Raw genomic sequence first — 20,733 nt, 5'->3', positions numbered from 1 at the left:
CAGCAACTAGGAAGTGTGGAGCGACCGGAAGTTTGGATAAGAATCGGGAGGGGGGTATGGAGACCCCACTCATACAAACTGACAAGGATATGATGTCTCTAGGTCGTGCCGTATGCTCTTCGTAAATCAAAAAGAAAGCAACCAGGTGTTGACGTCTGCAAACGGCTGTTCGGATGGCAGAATTGAGAAACAAGATGGTCAGTGGTAGAGCGGCCCTTGCTGAAGCCGCTCTGACATGGAGTAAATAGGCCACAAGACTCCAGGACCCAACCCAAGACACGCCATACGTTCCAGCAGCTTAGGAACGACGGTGAGGCTTATGGGCCGATAGCTGTCCACATCAAGCGGCTATTTACCGGGTTTGAGCACCAGAATGATGGTGCTGTCACGCCTTTGCGATGGAAAGACGCCATCGCACCAGATGTTGAAGATGTGTCAGAGGAGATCCGTTTAATCATCTGACTGGATCCTATCTGGTCCAAGAGCTGTGTCGGATCATTGTGCAAGGGCACTGAGGAACTCGCACTCTGTAAATGGAGTGATGTAGGATTCACTATGGCGTGTAATAAACGACAGAACTTTCCATTCGCCATTTGAGGGTTCGAAATGCTGGGGCGTTATTCTCCGATGCAGAGGCTCTAGCGCAGTGCTCAGCAAAGCCACGGCAATCGCATTTGCGTCGGTACGCAGCACGCCATTTATGTTAACTCCAAGAACAGCGGAACACCTGTTGGGGCTGGTACCCGAAAAAAGTTTGATCTTTGCCCAGACTTGGGAAGGGGACGTATGGCACTAAATGGTCTTTCCTAACAACTGCTTCCGTCGTCTGATAAGCTGGCGAACGTGGGCACGTAGCCATTTAAAGGCTATGAGGTTGAGGTGCTCCAAGGAAGTTTGCCACTTATGCTGCTGTAGAGCTCGCCGACGCTCCTTAATTGCTTAAGCGACTAAGGGCGACCAGGAAGGGGTCGTCTTTCTCCAGGGGCACCCTAAACACTCAGGTATCATGTTTCTTGCCGCAGAAAGTATTGTTCTAGTCACCTGCTCAACAATCACATCGATATTCCCGTGTGTGTGCGTAGGGGGGGGATTCAATGACACTAGAGATGAAGCTTTCACAGTCTAAAGCCCATCTGGGCAGGCAGCCATGCATTTAAGAGGCAGATTTCGAACTGAGACATAATTTCGACATCTCTGCCTTGGCCAGTAAGCACAGTGCCACCCCACGAGGGTTTAGGGGCGTTAAAACCAGCCAAAAGTAGCAAAGGTTAAGGGAAGCCATCAATCAGCGCAGCTAACACATTGAGGGGTCCTGCACCATCTGGAAGAAGATTTACATTGCAGGCAGTGCCTGAGTCGTCCATATTCTGATAGCCACAACTTCAAGAGGGGCATTGAGGGGCAGTATCACTACAGACCGTGATTAGGAAGTAAACGCAAACTCCACCTGACACTATTCTAGTCTCCACAGTACCTGTAATATCCGTTATAGTCGTGGACGTCAGGGGTCTGTATTGCCAGGAACCAGGTTTCATGGAAGGCAATGCAGATAGCAGGTGTAAAGCTTAACAGTTGCTGTAGCTCAGCCAGGCGGTGGAAAAAACCGCCGCAATTCCACTGGAGGATGACATCGTGAGACTGGGAAGGCACGGAACATTCAGTAAGGCAGTTTAGGCCTCAGGGTCACCTGCTGCCACAGATTTATTGCCTGAGAAGTCTATACCCATTGTCTTAGGGTCTGGCGAGATCTAGGCCATCGGTTAATGCTACAATATCCACCTCATCCACTGATGCAGAGCTTGTAGGTAGCTGTGTTGTGTGTGCCACCGCAATTCCCAATGTGAGCTGTATTTTGCCACATAACAGTTTTGCAGGTGTTTGAAAACGTACTGAAAATAATGAGTGCATTCAAGTGAGATCTGGGTTGTTTCACAACTTGTGTAAAATACCTGACACTTGCTTAGATATGCAGGATGAAGTGCATCAGGCATTTAGGGCACATTGAGGAATAAGTAGAATACGAACTCTTACTAGGATGTTAAGCATCGCGTTAAACATTAAAAAATCGTAAACGCTTGTGAACCGCAAAGCAGCTACGGTCAGTCGTGATCACTAAATGGCATAAATGGAAACATTCACTCAGTATTAATCTTTGCTTAGCACGTTCAAGCAACCATCTGATTTAACACTTGTAACTGCTACTTTTATCTGATTAACATCGTTCCTTCAGTTGGTAGAATTGCTAAACTTCAGGAGGCCATCTTTGACTGCACACGCTCTTTTGAAGTGTCAGTTTTTGTAAGTAGTATTAGGAAGAAATATTTTACGACATGGAATTACGCCTTTGTAAGAAGTAGGCCGGAGTTAAGTTATCTGCGAAAGATATTTTTCTGGTTTAGTTTGACTCGCCCTGTTTGGTTTGTTTTATGGCGCAAATGGTTCAAATGGCTCCGAACACTATGGGACTTAACATCTCAGATCATTAGTTCCCTAGAACTTAGAACTACTTAAACCTAACTAACCTAAGGACATCACACACATCCATGCCCGAGGCAAGATTCGAACCTGCGACCGTAGCAGTCGCGCGGTTCCAGACTGAAGCGCCTAGAACCGCTCTGCCACCAGCGGCCGGCTTTATGACGCAAAAATTAGGGTCATACGCGCGGAGAAACGGAGTTCCAGAACTAAAAATTGGCCTTCGCCGTATTTCCGCGACGAATAAGAAGAAGCGGCCGACAGCCCGCGAGTCGTTCGCTAAATCGGCCGATAAATGAGACGGCAAACAAACGGGAAGGTAAGGGGGTAAAAATGGCAATCCGTCAGCAAATGGACAGTTAAAAGTTGCGCGCAGTGTGAATAAATGGTGGAGGAGTGCCACTTAAATGACGATGGCTATAGCGACAGTACCCAAAACGCAACCCAGTTAAAATTACGTCGCTGCGGGAGGGCAGAGAGGAAGTCGCCCAAGCCGCTGGGAGAGGCTTAATAGGCCGGAGCTTATTCCTATGAAGGGAGGACCAGTGGCGATGCCAAAGTGACACCACCTGCTGACGGGGGCAACACAGAGCGGGCTGAGATACTAGGACTGCAGCCTCGGCAGCAGCGTCAGCGGCCTTGTTTCCTATCAGACTGACGTGATCAGGGACCCACATGAACATCGAAGTGGCTCCACCAAGAGTGAGGAAGTGAGTTTTTCCGGACCCGCTGCACTAAGGGATGGACGGTGCACAGCACAGGGGCTTTTAAGGGCTCAGAGTGAGCAGATGACCGAAAAGCCTGTTTCACCGGATGTACTCCGTGGTCTGACGCAGGCCGAAGAGATAGTCTGCGCCAATGACGAAGGCACACCCAACACCACTGTCAGTCCGAGAGCCATCAGTATACACAAAGGTACAGTGGCGGAGCTCCATGCGAAGGTCTTCATACTCGAGGCGATAGAGTGAGGCTGGAGTAGTGTCCTTAGGAAACGAAGGCCAAGGTCAGCACGGGCCGCCGCCCGCAGCTGAGGGGGGTTGGGTGTGGGATTGAAGGGACCAGACTGCTAAGGTCATCGGTCCCTTGTTCCACGATAAAATCACACAAAATAAAAACTGTCAGTCGTTAAAAACGGAGAACTGAGACAAGGGACGACAATACAAGAAAGACAGAGACAGACCAGACAAACGGAACTAAAATCACACCGAGTGTGAAGGTGGTTGGCCGACCATAAAAATAAGGAAAAGCCAACCACCAAATGACATTAAAACCCACAGTTTAAAACCACAGGCCAAAGGCCCAAGTCAAATCATACGATAAAAACCCCCTGCCCGAATAAAACTCAACACGAGGTCCGCCATAGCAACGTCATCACATAAAAGGGCAGGGAGGGTATCAGGCAGCGCAAACGTCTGCCTGAGTCCTGTTAAAAGCGGGCAGTCCACCAAAATGTGGACCACCGTCAGAGCTGCCCCGCAGCGACATAGCGATGGGTCCTCCCGGCGCTACAAATGGCCGTGCGTCAGTCACGTGTGGCCAACGCGCAGCCGGCAGAGGACGACAGTCCTTCCGAGAGGCCCGCATGGAGGAGCGCCACACACCGGTAGTCTCCTTCACCGCCCGAAGTTTGTTGGGCGTGGGCAGGGTGCGCCACTCGTCACCCCAGGCACCAAGCACTTTCTGGCGCAAAAGCGACAGGAGATCACACTCCATAAGGCCGAGTTCCAGAGCCGGTGAACTCACTGCCTGTTTAGCCAGCCTGTCAACCCGCTCATTGCCCGGGATGCCGACATGACCTGGGGTCCAAACAAAGACCAGAGCGGCCGCAACAGGCAAGAGCATGGAGCGACTCGTGGATGGCCATCACCAGACGAACGAGGAAAGCACTGGTCAAGAGCTCGTAAACCACTCAGGGAGTCACTACAGATGACAAAGGACTCACCTGAGCGGGAGCGGATATACTCTAGGGCGCGATAGATGGCAACCAACTCGGCAGTGTATACACTATTCCCGGGTGCCAGCGACCGTTGCTCACAATGATCCTCTAGAGTAAGAGCGTAACCAGTGCGACCAGAGACCATCGAACCGTCGGTATAGGCCACGGCAGATCCGGGAAACTCGGCAAGGAGAGAAACAAAGCGGCGGCGGAGGGCCGGAGGAGGGACCGAGTCTTTCGGACCCTGTGCCAAATCCAGCCGAATGCATGGTCGGCGCACACACCAAGGGGGCAGACGGAGATTGGCCCGGAAAACAGGCGGGAGAGGAAAAAACTCAATCCCACACAGTAGACCCCGAATGCGAACCGCGATCGTACACCCTGACCGGGGCCGCCTGTCTGGCAGATGGACGATCGAGTGCGGGAACAGGAGACGGTAGTTGGGATGCCCTGGCAAGCTACAAACGTGGGCAGCATAAGCGGCCAGACGTCGGTCGCGCCGGATCTGCAATGGAGGAACACCAGCCTCCACAAGTAAGCTGTCAACAGGGCTTGTCTGGAATGCTCCTGGGGAGAGTCGGATCCCACAGTGATGGATGGGATCCAGCAATTGCAATGCTGATGGCGATGCCGAACCATAAGCCACACACCCGTAATCAAGGCGGGACTGGATCAGCGCTTGATACAGCCGGAGAAGGGTGGACCGATCGGCACCCCATCCGGTGTGGCTAAGGCAACGGAGAGCGTTTAAATGCCGCCAGCATGTTTGTTTAAGCTGCCTAATATGAGGCAGCCAAGTCAACCGGGCATCAAATACCAGTCCCAAGAACCGATGCGTCTCTACCACAGCAAGAGGTTCACCGTCAAGGTGAAGCCGTGGCTCAGGGTGAACCGTGCGACGCCGGCAGAAATGCATAACGCAGGTCTTAGCGGCCGAAAACTGGAAGCCGTGCGCTACAGCCCACTACTGCGCCTTGCGGATAGCGCCCTGCAGCTGGCGCTCAGCAACTGCAATGCCAGCGGAGCTGTAGTAGAGGCAGAAGTCGTCTGCATACAACGAAGCTGCGACGGACGATCCCACCGCCTCAGCGAGCCCATTGATCGCAATTAAAAACAGGGAGACACTGAGGACAGACCCCTGTGGGACCCCGTTCTCCTGGAACCGGGAGGAACTATGGGACGCAGCAACTTGCACGCGGAAGGAACGATACGACAGAAAATTCTGAATAAAAATCGGGAGCGGGCCCCTAAGACCCCATCCATGAAGTGTGGCCAGGATGTGATATCGCCAAGTCGTATCGTACGCCTTCCGCATATCGAAGAAGACGGCAACCAGATGTTGGCGGCGTGCAAAGGCTGTACGGACGGCAGACTCTAGGGAGACCAGATTATCGACGGCAGAGCGGCCTTTACGGAACCCACCCTGAGACGGAGCCAGAAGGCCTCGATACTCGAGGAGCCAACTCAACCTCCAGCTCACCATATGTTCTAGCAACTTGCAAAGAACGTTGGTGAGGCTTATGGGGCGGTAGTGTCCACCTCCAGCGGGTTCTTGCCAGGTTTCAACACGGGGAGGACGATGCTTTCTCGCCATTGAGACGGGAACACACCCTCAACCCAGATGCGGTTGAAAACATCTAGGAGGCGTCGCTGGCAATTCACAGAGAGGTGTTTCAGCATCTGGCTGTGGATGCGGTCTGGCCCAGGAGCCGTATCAGGGCAAGCAGATAGTGCACTCTGGAATTCCCAGTAGCTGAAAGGAGCATTGTACGACTCCGCGTGGCGCGTGTGAAAGGAAAGTCTCCAACTTTCCAACAGCTCTTTCCGGGAGCGGAAGGCCAGTGGGTAATTCGTAGATGCGGAACACAGAGCAAAATGCGCTGCTAACCGGTCCGCAATCGTGTCGGAGTCAGGACACACCACTCCATTCAGCGAAAGCCCAGGGACAGACAGGTGGCCGATAGCCATGGAGTCGCCTAATCTTAGCCCAAACCTGCGACGCAGAGGTACGGACGCCAATGGTGGAAACATACCGTTCCCAGCACTCCTGCTTCCGTTGGCGAATAAGGCGTCGGGCACGGGCACGGAGCTGTTTAAAAACGATGAGGTTCTCCAAGGACGGGTGCCGCTTATGGCGTTGAAGAGCGATCTCTGGCGCCCACCAAGGCACAGTCCTCCGCCGAGGGACCCGGATGAACAGGGAATCGCAGATGCCGCCGCAGAAACGATGCCGGTGGTGACCGACTGAACCACCGCATCAATGGTGTCATGGGAAAGAGGTGCGATAGTGGCGAGAGAGGAGAACAAGCCCCAATCAGCTTTATTCAGAGCCCATCTGGAGGGGCGTTCAGAAGAGTGACGCTGTGGTAGTGACAGAAAGATGGGGAAATGGTCACTACCACATAAGTCGTCATTGACACTCCAGTGGATGGATGGTGAAAGTCCGGGGCTGCAGATAGAAAGGTCGATGGCCGAAAATGTGCCATGGACTACGCTGAAATGTGTCGGCTCTCCCGTGTTTAAGAGGCAGAGGTCAAGCTGCGAGAGAAGAGTCGACATCTCTACGCCGGCCAGTAATCGCGGCGCTACCCCACAGGGGGTTATGGGCGTTAAGGTCGACCAGTAACACAAAAGGAGGAGGCAGTTGTGCTATCAATGCAGCCAACACATGACGCTTGACATCACCATCTGGCGGAAGATACAAACTGCCGACAGTAATGGGCTGAGGCGTCCACATCCTTACAGCGACCGCCTCTAAAGGTGTGTGAAGAGGTACACATTCGCTGTAGACAGAGTTAAGGATGTAGACGCAGACTCCACCAGATACCCTCTCATAAGCTGCCCAGTTCTTGTAATAACCCCAATACCCACGTAGGGCTGGGGTCCGCATTGCCAGAAACCAAGTTTCCTGTAGGGCAATGCAGAGGAAAGGGTGACTGCTGATGAGTTCCTGCAGTTTCACTGGAGTATCGCTTTGTCCATGTCCGAAAAAGGCGTGAAGGGACCGAGGAGGCAGATCACGCCACTGGGTCACCTGCTGCCACCGATGGAGGACCAGTACAATCTGCTTCCATGGTGTCTGAGGGTCCGGCGAGATCCAGGTCCTCAGCGGACGCCCGGATCTCCACCTTATCCTCGGACGCAGGGCCTGTAGGGAGCAGTGGGGTGGATGCCACCACGTGTTCCTTGGCCTTAGAGGTCTTCTTCGTCTTGTCTCTGGCGTAAGAGTCAGTCATTCGAACAGGATGGAGGCGTTCGAACTTCTGCCTGGCCTCAGTGTATGTCAGGCAGTCCAGGGTCTTATACTCCATGATTTTGCGCTCTTTCTGGAAGATCCTGCAGTCCGGCGAGCAAGGCGAGTGGTGCTGTCCGCAGTTTACACAGATGGGAGGCGGAGCACATGGAGTATTGGGATGTGATGGGCGTCCACAATCTCGACATGTGAGGCTGGAAGTACAGTGGGAAGACATGCCCGAACTTCCAGCACTTAAAGCGCCGCATCGGGGGAGGGATATATTGCTTGACGTCACAACGATAGACCATCACCTTGACTTTCTCAGGTAACGTATCACCCTCGAAGGCCAAGATGAAGGCACTGGTGGCAACCTGCTTATCCCTTGGGCCACGATGTACGCGCCGGACGAAGTGAACACCTCGCCGCTCTAAATTGGCGCGAAGCTCGACATCGGACTGCAATAGAAGGTCCCGATGGAATATTATGCCCTGGACCATATTAAGACTTATGGGGCGTGATTGTAACCGGAACATCCCCCAGCTTGTTACAATCGAATAACTGGCGGGACTGGGCGGAAGACGCCGATTTGATCAAAACCGAGCCTGAGCTCATTTTGGACAAGCCCTCCACCTCCCCAAACTTGTCCTCTAAGTGCTCAACGAAGAACTGAGGCTTCATGGATGTAAAGGATTCACCATCAGCTCTCGTACACACCAGGTAGCGGGGCGAGTGTTTCGCTGGCATCCTTAGTCTTTCGTTCCTCCCATGGTGTAGCCAGGGAGGGGAACGATTTGGGGTCATATGTAGTTGCGTTGTATTGAGCCCTGGAACGCTTAGAGACTGCTGGCGGCTGGCCGCCAGCAAGAGATGATGTACCACGCTTCATTGTGGGTCATCCGACCTGATGCCACCTACTCCGACCAAGGGCCCTCCCCACGGGCGCCACCCAGCCTCAGCAACGACCACCAGGCAGGATGGCCATTGCAACCACAACGGACTGGCTACCGTGCTGGATTTCAGGTGATGTAGTCCAATATCGTCATTGGCGCATAAAGCGACACAGCATAGCAGACTGCAATAAACTGCACCCAAGAACAAATCCACGCCCAAGAGAAGGTAGGTGAGCGGGACTGCTAAGCGATGACGACAAACCTGGCTAGAGATGGTAATGCATGATGGACACATCGCTCCTTGTAAGGCGCCCTTCCCCAGTCGGCTCGCTCTTCGGAAAATTTAGAAGGATGGAGGTCAAACCCGTTAGGGGACCATCTCACAAGGCCAAAACGTTTGAGACTCCTTTTAGTCGCCTCTTACGACAGGCAGGAATACCGTGGGCCTATTCTTACCCCCGAACCCACAGGGGGAGCCCGAAGCCGAGGTGAAGGGTTCACACCCACCGAGATAGCAGCAGGGAGCGAGAAGTTAAGCTGTGAGCAAGAGCTGAAGGCCAACTCCTGGTCCCTTTCTTTGGTACAGGGATTTAGCAAGAATATCTAAATACAGCAAGAAATTTTCGCTTTAACAAATGTCATTGCTAACCAAACTTCTAGGTTGCGCGATTTATTTGGCTACGAACGACACCTGTGCAATATCCTCAGTAAGCGGAAGGTGTCAGTCGAGGTCGGAACGATGTGTGGAGTTTTAAGTGCGTTATGCTAGAGGTAACAATTGGAAAGTAACTGGTCGTGTCGTATGGTGGCTGTCTCCGACCCAAGATAGCCATAGTGTGATGTTTCAAGAGGCACTACAAGATTCATTCCATTTACAGGGAAAGCGTAAAAACACCATCCGCTAAATTACGACGCGGACGGGACATTCGGACACTGAACAGTACTGTGACGAAAAGTAACAGCGTAGCAGCTGTTCACGTCACTACAGAAAAGTCAGCATCAAAGTAAGAGTGTAACTCCGTGAACAGGGAGCTGATGGGATCCTAAGACCGCTCATCACTTTATGCAAATGCCCGTAATATGAAACTCTGGCACTGACGCCATGAAACCTGGGCAATGGGAGAAAGTCATTCGATGGACAGTATTGTTGCACTGTGTTTCCAACTTATGGTCCAGTTTACGTCGCAACAGTGAAATATGGCGGGTTTCAGTGATTTTGTCAGCCGTGACGTGGTAATGAGTTATGGACGAATGCATCTAGGTTTTCAGAGAGCTTCCTACACCGTTACTCAGAACTGATCTCAGAAAATTGTCTGCCGAGTACCAACTTAGTTGTGCGACTAAATTCGTGATACACTGTAACAAAGGTCACAGTTCGTACCAAGCGTCGAAAAATCGGCGTAGGCAGTGATATCTTGCGTTCCTGAAGTTATTGTTGTAGGCCCTCTTCTTCCTTGCCTATATAAACGATTTAGGAGAAACTGAGCAGCCTTCTTTGCTTGTTTGCAGACGATGGTGCCATTTATCCTCTAGTAAACTCGTCAGATCAAAACCAGTTACCAAATAATGTAGCCTAGTTCTCTATATGATGCGTAAAGAGGCAACAGACCCTAAATAATGTGGAGTCTTGAGTCATCCAAGGAGTACTAAAAGATATCCGGTAAATTTCAGTTACGCGATAGATCACGCAAAAATCGAGGCTGTGAATTATAAATACGTATCACAATTAAGGCTAATTGGAACAACCAAAGTCGATGTTTGGTAAACTAATCAAATACTGCGATACGTTGGCAGAACACTTAAAAGATGCAGCAGGTCTAATGAAAATCTACGCTACTGTGTTTTACAGTATGGTACCCTTACCAGATAGGACTTATGGAAGAAGTCTAAAAAATTATCAATAAGTAGGGAACAGTCACATGATACCCGAATTGAAACCAATTCGCCGACTTAAGTGGCAGTGATAAAGCACACCCACTCCTTGAGCACATACAATCCCCGACCCAGCCGCGAATCGAACCTGGACTCACCGGCATGGCAGTGAGCAGCACCAACCACTCAGCTATGGTGGCTAATAGAACTGACGCTGTGACGTCACTAGCAGAGGCCGTGACCTCCGACAAATAGAGTCCTGAGCGCACGTCTGTAACGTCAGCAATGTAGCATTGGTGACTGGCAATAAATAAAAGTCCTTTGGTCAAATTTTTTGACACTAGTAGGAAATCTTTTGAGAAAGCTCTATGATAAAATCTAGAGCGAGTGCCGTTAACATGTCGCTTAGGTCGCTGAAGAGCATTTAACCTTCAGAGTAGACTATGTTTGGTCTTTTTTTGCTATGGTTTTAGGGCGCAAAACTGCTACAGTCATTAGCGCCCGGTCTCTGACTGAGGAAAAGGTAAAAAACGAAACGAACCCAGCAGAAATGGGAACGAAACTCAAAAAATTGGAGAAACTAAAAATAGAAGGAAAGCTTAATAAACCACTATAGAAGAGGGTTGTTGTCCCCAAAAAGAACTTCAAATGATTGACGTCATCTCACTGGCAGTAATAAACGTGAGGACGCGAACGGCTGAGCGCGTGTCATCTGCTAAAATGGAAGATATATCAGGCGACAGCTGTAGACGGGCGCGTAACGGAGTAAAATAGGGGCACTCAAGTAAAAGGTGTCTTACCGTCCACAGCTGAGAGCAGTGGGGACAGAGTGGGGGAGGATTGCCGCTTAAAAGATGTCGATGGCTAAAAAGACAGTGCCCTATCTGGAGCCTAGTTAAAATTACCTCCTGACGACGCGTTCGGGAGGAAGAGGTCCAAGCACAGGGAAGAGCTTTCACGTGCCGTAATTTATTATGGGGAAGTGTCGACCAATATGCGTGCCATAAAAGAACACGACGACATAAAACACTCCGTAGATCGGCGAAGGGAATCGATCGAATAGCTGGCCGAAGAAGAGAGACTGCAGCCTTGGCCGCTACATTGGCCGCCTCATTTCCACAGATACCAACATGTCCTGGGAGCCAGAGGAACGCCACTGAGATGCCCCCCAAGTGGAGCAAGTGCAGGCAGTCCTGAATCCGGTGGACCAGAGGGTGGACAGGGTATAGAGCTTGGAGACTGAGGAGATAGTTGAGAGAGTGAGCAGATAACACTGTATCCGCTAATGGCGACGGAAGTATTGGACAGCCTGGAGAACAGCGTAAAGGTCTGCAGTATAAACCGAACACTGGTCGGGAAGCCGAACTCTATTTGGGGTGTCGCCAACAATATAGGCACTCAGTACATCTAACGATGTTTTGAGCCATCAGTGTAAATAAATGTGGCTTCATTTGTGCACAGAACAGAAAATGCCCGACGATGAACAAGTGAAGGGGTACCATCCTTGGGAAATTGACAAAGGTCACAGAGCAGGCAGGTCCGGGGACGGAGCCAAGGCGGTGCTGTACCCCAAGTTGTCAAGAAGATTTTAGGAAAGCGGAAGGAAAGAATAGAGCAGTTGACGGAAGAGGACTCCCGGTGGTAGTAGAGAGGAAGGGTCGCCTGCATATCCTAAATCCAAGGAGGCGTCGAAAAAATGTCATGGGTGGGTTTAGCAGGCATGGAAGACAGATGGCTATCGTAACGAGTCAGGACATCAGGCCGATTGGACAGCAGAGGTTCAGCAGCCTCAGCATAAAGGCTTTCCACAGGGCTCGTGTAAAAAGCTCCAGAATCTAAACGTAATCCACGGTGGTGGATAGAGTCGAGCCGCCGAAGAATAGACGACCGAGCAGAGGAGTAAACTATGCTTCCATAGTCCAATTTAGAGTGCACTAAGGCGCGATAGGGGCGGTGAAGGAGCACTCGGTCCGCTCCCCAGGGGGTACCATTCAGGACACGGAGGGTCTTGAGGGGTCACAGACAGCGAGCCGAAAGATAGGAAATGTGGGAGGCCCAGCACAGTTTTCTGTCAAACATAAGACCCAAGAATTTAGCGACGTCCGAAAACGGAAGCTTGAAAGGTTCTAGATGTAAGGAAGGTGGAAGAAACTATACGACGCCAAAAATTAACAAAAACGGTCTTAGTTGGAGAAAAGCGGAAGCCGGTTTCGATGCTCCAAGATTGGAGGCGATCGAGACACCCTTGAACACGTTCAAGAAGGCTGGTCCGTTGAGAGCTGTAGTAGATCGTAAAATCGTCCACAAAGATTGAGCCCGAGATATGAGGAAGGAGACAGTCCAAAATTGGATTTATGGCAATGGCAAACAGTACAACACTTAGCACGGAGACCTGAGGAACCCCGTTTTCTTGGGAGAAAGTACAGGGCAGAATGCTGTTCACCCGCACTCTAAAAGTGCGCTCTGCCATAAATTCGCGAAGAAATAGTGGCAGCAGACCTCGAAAGCCCCAAGAGAACAGTGTGCGGAGGATGCCTGTCGTCCAACAGGTATCGTATGGTCTCCAGATCAAAAAATATTGCTAATATTTGGCGTTTCCAGAGAAAATTGTTCATGATAGAAGTGGAGAGAGCAACAAGATGGTCAAATGCAGAACGATGCTTTCGGAGACCGCATTGGGATTGGGTGATAATGGAGAGTATCATGAAGAGGAATCATGAGTCCATGTGCTGGAGTGCCTTAGGCACAGGGGAAATCAAATCTGACTGAAAATGGGGAAGAACAGAGCAGTCGTAGGGACGCAGCTTTGTTTCCTGAGGACAGATGACCGGCGAGTAGGATCGTAAGAGGATCGACAATTCATCCCGATTGGCTCGAATGCCGCGGATATTCGAGTGGATAATGGACATAGGGTGGACAGAAGATGGAAGACTGACCAAGGTTGCCATCAGCTCAACGACTGCTCAGAGCTTGCGACCTACGGCGTGGAACGGCATTCAACCGAAGGCAGAAGATCCTGATCCATAGGTTGTTCAGGAGCAGCTCCTTCCCTCCCTTCTAATAGCCGTGTACCGCAAGTCTCTAGAGGAACGGAAGGTTCCAAATCATTGGGAAAGAGCACAGGTAGTCCCAGTCTTCAAGAAGGCTCGTCGAGCAGCGGCCCGTTTCGTCACAGGGTTATTTGGTAAGAGTGATAGCGTTACAGAGATGTGTAGCAAACTCAAGTGGCAGACTGCACCAGAGGCGCTCTGCATCGCGGTGTAGCTTGCTCGCCAGGTTTCGAGAGGTTTCTGGATGTGGTATCTAATACATTGTTCCCCCCTACTTATACCTCCCGAGGAGACCACGAATGTAAAATTAGATTCGAGCGCGCACGGAGGCTTTCCGACAGTCGTTCTTCCCGCGAACAATACGCGACTGGAACAGAAAAGGGAGGTAATGACAGTGGCACGTAAAGTGCCCTCCGCCACACACCGTTGGGTGGTTGCGGAGTATAAATTTAGATGGAGATCGGCCGGTTGATCGGCCGCCAGCAGTACGCCTTGGCGACTCAGAAGACGGCCGAGGGCGGCTTCGCTAGGTGGTGTTGTAGACGACACCCCGTGGCGGAGCAGGAGAGGAACTATGTTTCTTATTAGCCTTCTTGGAAACAATGTTTAAATGGAGGAGGAACCGATGGTTGTGAAGTTGGGATACGGAAAAAAATCTTCACGAGTAGGCTCTTTTTTGCGAGTTTGGGTGTCTGACTTTTGGGATCGAGATTTAACAGAATCTGATGAAGGGTGAGCCATAGTGTGAGCAGGCGAAAGTGGGGAGGTTGAACGGGCGATCTTTGCGCTGGCCGATCTGACGGCCGTGTCACAAGTCTGCGTGGCCACCTCCTTTGTTGGCTAAGGAGAGGCAAGGACAGTGCTGTATTTTCCTGTCTGAGGCACAGTGGACTTTCGACTGGCGAATAATTTTCGAGCAGCAAAGGTCGACACCTTTTCCTTCACTGATTTCCTGAATGAGCTTTTCGTCTTTAAAAATGGGGCAATCTCGAGAGGAAGTAGCGCGGTCACCCATACAGTTGATGCAACGAGGGGATAGGGGTGGACAAGCACCCTCATGGGCATCCTTGCCACATGTAACGCATTTGGCTGGATTGGAACAGGACTAGCTGGTATGATTGAACCGCTGACACCGATAGCAACGCGTAGGGGGTGGGATGTAAGGGCTAACGGAAATTCTCATAGCCTGCTTCGATGTTCGATGGAAGTTAAACTTTGTCAAATGTCAGGAAGACAGTACGGGTTGGAACGATGTTCGTGTCAACCCTTTTCATGACTATGAACAGCCGTTACGCCCTGGTCAGACAGGTTGTATTTAATTTCCTCGTCGGACAATCCGTAGAGGGAGCGTGTATTAACCACCTCACGTCAGGAATTCAACGTGCGGTGCGCTTCCACCCGGACAGGGAAGGTGTGTAGCAGTGAAGTACACAGCAATTTTTGTGCCTGGAGGGCACTGACTGTTTTTAACAACAAGGTGCCATTTCGTAATCTGGAAAAAGACTTTACAGGGCCTGCAATTGCGTCGACACCTTTCTGAATAATGGAAGGGTTGACCGAGGAGAAGTCGTGACCTTCGTCAGACCGGGAAACAAGGAACTGTGGCAACGATGGAAGAACTGTCTGTGGCTGAGACTCAGTGAATTTACGCTTGTGAGAAGACATAGTGGAAGATGAGGAAACCATTGCTTAAGAATCCCCATGATTACTGGCGTCTCCGATGGCGCGCTCCTCCCTTGTGGGGGCCCTCTCTGAGGGCACTCCCGCCTTAGATGATTGTTCACACTTCAGGTCACACCTCCCGACAAACGGACGGAGGGAACAATCAGCACTTTCGGAAAGTATCAGCTCGGGTAATCACTCCTCCCTGAGCCTGGCCGTTACCAGGTGGTACGTACCTATCCTACCTGTCTACCCAGTGCGGGGAATTACGCGTTACCCCGTCACTGACTATGCATGGAAATGCGTGGGTCGGCCTTCGGAGACGCACAGGGGGAAAAAGCGAAAGCTAAAGGAGAGAGGTCTCAAACGCCACAGCGGAGAAAAGGGTAAAGAGAAGAGGTAAGGAAAAGGACAGAAGAAGGACGAAGACTTGCAAGTAGAGAAAGCGAAGAATGTGGTACATTTTCGAGCGTCCGTCTCCGGCACAAAGCATACTCCCAGAGGGGGAGAAAGGGAAGGAAAGAGGCGGAGGTGAGGGGTGGGGATGGTGAAGGATGCGGAAAGGGAAGGTATGCAGCCTGGAAAGGAGGGAGGGCCACATTAGCTCAGCGTCCTGTGCTCGCTATGCACGTATCCACAAAAGAGTTGTGGACCCCCAGGGGGTGTTTTGTCCCTGACTACCACACCACTTATTATTGCAAAGTCTGAAGAACACGAAATTCTTCATAATACGAAGCACGCTGACTACAAAAACCATTAGACTCTTACAGATAAATGGCTGCAACAATAAGTTTCATTCGTAGTTGCTGCCCTGTGGGTGATGTAAGGGTTACATATAAAAAGGATGTACAATGAAATGTGAACAGCCAATCGTGTTCGAAGTGCACTTAAGTGATAAGTATTTACTTGTACTGTAAATAACCTAATTTAACATTCATAAATTCCTCAGATATATGTATTCACTTGTTTCCGGAATACATAAAATGATACAGGGGGATTGAAGTACTATATTACCAGCTGAAATAGCATTAGCCTGTTTCTAAACGACTTCGCCATGAGAGAATCCTCAGCAGAAATAGCATTCATGATTTTATCAAACATGGAACTAATTATGTATTTTGCATGATGCTTTGCTAGATTTGTTCTCTATCAAGTACAAATAGTTACCTATGTAACTTATGTGATTTTTCAAGTGTGACAAAATCTTGATTGCAGTAAAGCATAAAACTGTAGGCAACATGCAGAACAGACATACAAAAACCACGAAATACCTACGTGAGTATTCAGTTTTGATGGTATATTCTCGAAAAGCGTCATATTAACAATGAAAAATACTTAACTACTGCAGTGGTTTATTATTTAAATCATGAATAACAAAGCAATTGCTGGCTTTCCAGAGACGTCGATTATGATGCACGAAATAAATGGCATTTTAAAATGAGTTGTGTGTGCTTATAATGGGGGAGGGGGTGCACTCATGAAGTTAAATAGAAACCATTTATATAACTATTCTCAATGTCCTCGCATTGTAGCTCACGAAGCTGATTCTGGTGAACATTTCGAGCTACTGCCTCCCTATCTTCTGTTTCACACTATCGTTTGCATTTCTTTTCGAGCAGTGCACTCGCCACCAAAATATGCAGTTTACTGTTTGGCATCCATTACCGAACACTTAAAATTTTACGATCGTGTAATAGATCCAGTGAAATATGTTGATCGAAGAAGCTTTAATTCTTTTACGAAGTACACGTCTGTGTCGGCCGAAAGTTAACACATTGCTGACGTCTCTCAGACGTGCGCTTGGGCCTGTATGTATCGGTGGCCACGCCAGAGGTTGTCGCAGGCTTGCTTTCACAGAACTGGCCTCCACGCAGGGGCAGCGTAGAGTACACGGCAGCACACGCAGCAGCCTAACGGGAAGGCGAAGCAGCTGCCTCTTCACAGACTCGAGATCCACCTGCGGGCGTGCGCTGAACACGCTGGCATGTTTCAGCATCCCGTCACCGTACAACCGGCAGAGGGGCGCAGTACAACGAACTAATTTTAGCCGGCGCACAAACTCCGTAACACTGCAGCCTCCACCTCCGGCAGTTCGCGACCGGTGCAAGACTACTTCCTCCTACGGCGCCAACACTGACGCCATGCCGTCGCTTCTGCTGGCCGCCGCACCTGTCTCTTCCGAAGCGACGAACTTCGCCAGCTCCAACGGCTGCTGCGCTGCCCCTCCCTCCCCCCCCCCCCCCCCCCGTACACGCACTTGTAATCGCAACGTTCCCTTAAAGCCTTACGCCATTCTCAGTGAACAGCCGACGATAGTGTGAAGTGGTGAAGAAGCCAGTGAATCAGGTTTGCAGCCTGTCCCTGTTATTAGAGCTGTGTATTGAGCTATGAAGGAACGAAATGAGGAATTTGGTAACAATTTTAGTGAACGGAGAAGAAACAACATTAAGTTACGTGATAACATGCAATTCTGTTTGAGAGACTTTGAAGATGCTCAGTCCCGTGGACAGAGTCTTGAAAGTCCATTAGTATCAACAAAACACAAGGGCTATGAAATTTTGTCTAACGTGAAAAGAATTAAAATGCCATATAAAGTCGATGTGTCACTATTTTATTGCAAAGTAGTTGACAGTGCTTTAAGTAGGGAACAATATAAACTGGAATAACAAGAAAATTTCTTAAAATAAATCTTAACATCGAATATAAATTCTTGGAAGTCTCAAGAGTCGTTCGGAGGCAAACCTCAACGATAGAAATACGAGACTAATCTTTTGTAATGTGGTGTCATGGAAGAATACTGAAAGATATATAGGAAGCTTAATGGAGTCAACGAAATTCGATCGTTTCAAAATTTACTCAACTTATTTCATAAAGTTTTCTCTGTAGCTGCTGAGGAAATAGCTATGGCACAAGGAGTACATTAATGGCTCGCATGTGGAAGAATCCGGGAACTGTCAGTTTCGTAACGGGGGAAGTTAGATGGGAGGCAGCTTAGGAAGTCAGGGTTTCATTACAGGCAGCTTCGAATGCATGTGGATTGCAGTAGATTCATAGATACCGGGAGGCTTGCACTGTGTAGGGAAGCATGGTTATCTGAAGACCGAAACGGTGCGTAATATTCGGGAAATTTCAGCGCCACTCCGTTTTCACTCACATCCTATGGTCTTTACGCTACAGAAATTCTATGGTCGTTTACATAGTCCTAAATTCATCGAAGTGACCTGTGCAGTCTATTGCAAATTTTCCTACGTCGCACTGGAAGAATACCCAACTAATTGCCGATGACATGAAAAAGGCTCTAACATACTTCAGCTGAACGCAGTCCTCGTCCAAGAAGTCAGTTTTCGGTACATTCTCATAGCAATATTTTTGGGCATTTAGGACAAAGTTATTAATGGTGAGGGAACTGGATGAGGTTACAATTTAAGTCCATATATGATTTGGATTAGCCAGCAAGCAAGATAGCCACCTTAATGGTAACACCTATTGCTCGTCAAGTTTTGTTAGTTTGTGCCTCCCTAGCCATAGCGTAAATTGAGTCAATGGCGTCTCAACAAGTTACAGCTTCTCCATTACGTGAACTAACATTTCCTCTTGACGATTCTTTGTTGCTCATGCCTAACATTGGAAGAGAAATAAGCTTTGGTTGGCCGATGCATATCAAGCCATGGTGGCTGCCTTTATTACATCTAAAGTGTTTCACCAACGTATTAAATGGCTCTGAGCACTATGGTACTTAACATCTATGGTCATCAGTCCCCTAGAACCTAGAACTACTTAAACCTAACTAACCTAAGGACATCACACAACACCCAGTCACCACGAGGCAGAGAAAATCCAGCGTATTAAACACGTGCTACAGGAGATGGACGCTATTTCATCACTGTAGTCATGCCATTTAAACTTGGAAACTGACAGGTGACATCTAAAAGAGGGAACGTATTTGGAATTTGGGAAAATTCAGCAGAGTGGACGAGTTACCTTTTACATGTGTTTGCAACTGCCTCGTTTTCAGTTAAAGCATTTCAGTTTTCGATGAGTGCAAATTTCAATGGTCTTGCAACAGGAAGTATTCCACACACTACGACGTCCAAGAATAGACAGTTTGCGTCAGTATTTTATACTTGAGGCTGACTAACCTGACCTTGCAGGCAACAGAGCTATCTGTCCATCATAGAGACAAACTGCGACATTGCTTTTGGTGTAATCAATGGATGTATCTAAACTGTCATTGATATCCATTGGCTCCATTACCACCAAGAGTGACAGCTCGAAAAGAAAGTTATTTTTAACCTGTTTCTGAGTCGTAAAAGCAAATACTATGGAACTGCCACGAAGGCCGACAGAAGGACGGAATATAGGGCTACAAGGAGATCTGACGTTTTAAGGAAGATCTAATGGGAGTGAGGTGTTTCGAAAAGCGTGGCCTGAACGACAAGACGAGCGTCACCATGGGACCCAGCATTTGACCGATAGATGGTGGGCTTCTGAGCTCAATGCAGCAAACTGTTCGTGTGGCATGTCTGCTTCATTTTGTTACATATCAAAGCACTGCGCTGACTAGTTATAAAATCGGGAATCATGTGAAAAATTTGCGAAAAACTGAGAAAAGTACATCAAGATAGCTCCGTCAAATTTTATGTAGGTTCTGGAGGACAATGAAGCTCAAACTGACATCCACACCTTTTTCTGATCGGTATGGGGCTATGTAACGGACAGAGGGTATACGCTACCTGCTCCCCGGCGGCCGGGTCTCTGCCTTCACGAGACGGCCCTGGCAGATCTCGGCCCTCGCGAGATTGCTGCGCCTCAGAAGCTGCCGCTGCCGCCGCCGCTGCCGCCGCCCTCACACGACCGGGCTGTCCTTCCATTGTTGGCCTCAGACGGTTGTCTGCTGCGAAACAGTAAGCAGGCAGGTCAGCGTGTGGGGTCGTATTACGTCATCTGATTTTGATACACAAGGCTCGAGGTCAGACATAGCTGAAAACGAGACTGACTGGGAGAGGTGGGGGAAGAAATGGACATAGGCAGGGTGCAGGAGGAGATGGTCAGAGGGAAGAGAAGGCTAGGAAGTATAGCTAACCCCTACACATATTTAACAAGTTAAGAGTTGCTGGGTTGGCTAGTCAATGCGTAAGACAACCTAATGAATTATAGAAAATACAGCTGTCTGTACGAAGCACCATTAGCAACACGATTCATTGTAACTCACTGTCGCACAACTTTACGTATATTTTTTTTAAACAGCATTGCTGTAGTACTCACTACAGAATTTCTTGCGCGACTTTCATGTTTACATTCCACCGAAATTTAGAAGATAAATGACGGCGTACTTCTGCTACAGCAGGCAATTTCATGACACACAGCACACTAGGCCTAGTTGGATTCCTTATTTACATGAGTACACAGCAAACTGCTCAAGTGCAGTGCAGAGCAGAGGGCACTTCTCACTGCACTACAGACGCGCGAAATTTGGCACGGACTTCAATGCCAGATGCCTTTAATAGGTTCCACAACGAAACATTGTCTCGAAATTTGGTAGAAAATCCGAAGAAATTCTGGTCGTATGTAAAGTACACAAGCGGCAAGACGCAGTCAGTACCTTCGCTGCGC

General features: G+C 49.5%; 1 protein-coding gene across 1 annotated transcript in view; it reads right to left on the bottom strand.

Moving 5' to 3' along the window:
- Window positions 1-20,733, bottom strand: part of LOC126278586 (protein piccolo-like) — a 122,041-nt gene that overhangs the window by 91,373 nt on the left and 9,935 nt on the right. The window contains exon 2 of the mRNA XM_049978798.1: window positions 19,854-20,014. Within this exon, the coding sequence (XP_049834755.1) occupies window positions 19,854-19,991 (138 nt within the window). The 5' untranslated portion in view covers window positions 19,992-20,014. The remainder of the gene's footprint in view (window positions 1-19,853; window positions 20,015-20,733) is intronic.

This window comes from Schistocerca gregaria, chromosome 6, assembly GCF_023897955.1.
Source record: "Schistocerca gregaria isolate iqSchGreg1 chromosome 6, iqSchGreg1.2, whole genome shotgun sequence".
Classification (NCBI taxonomy): Eukaryota; Metazoa; Arthropoda; class Insecta; order Orthoptera; family Acrididae; genus Schistocerca; species Schistocerca gregaria.
This window is presented reverse-complemented; position numbering and strand designations above follow the sequence as displayed.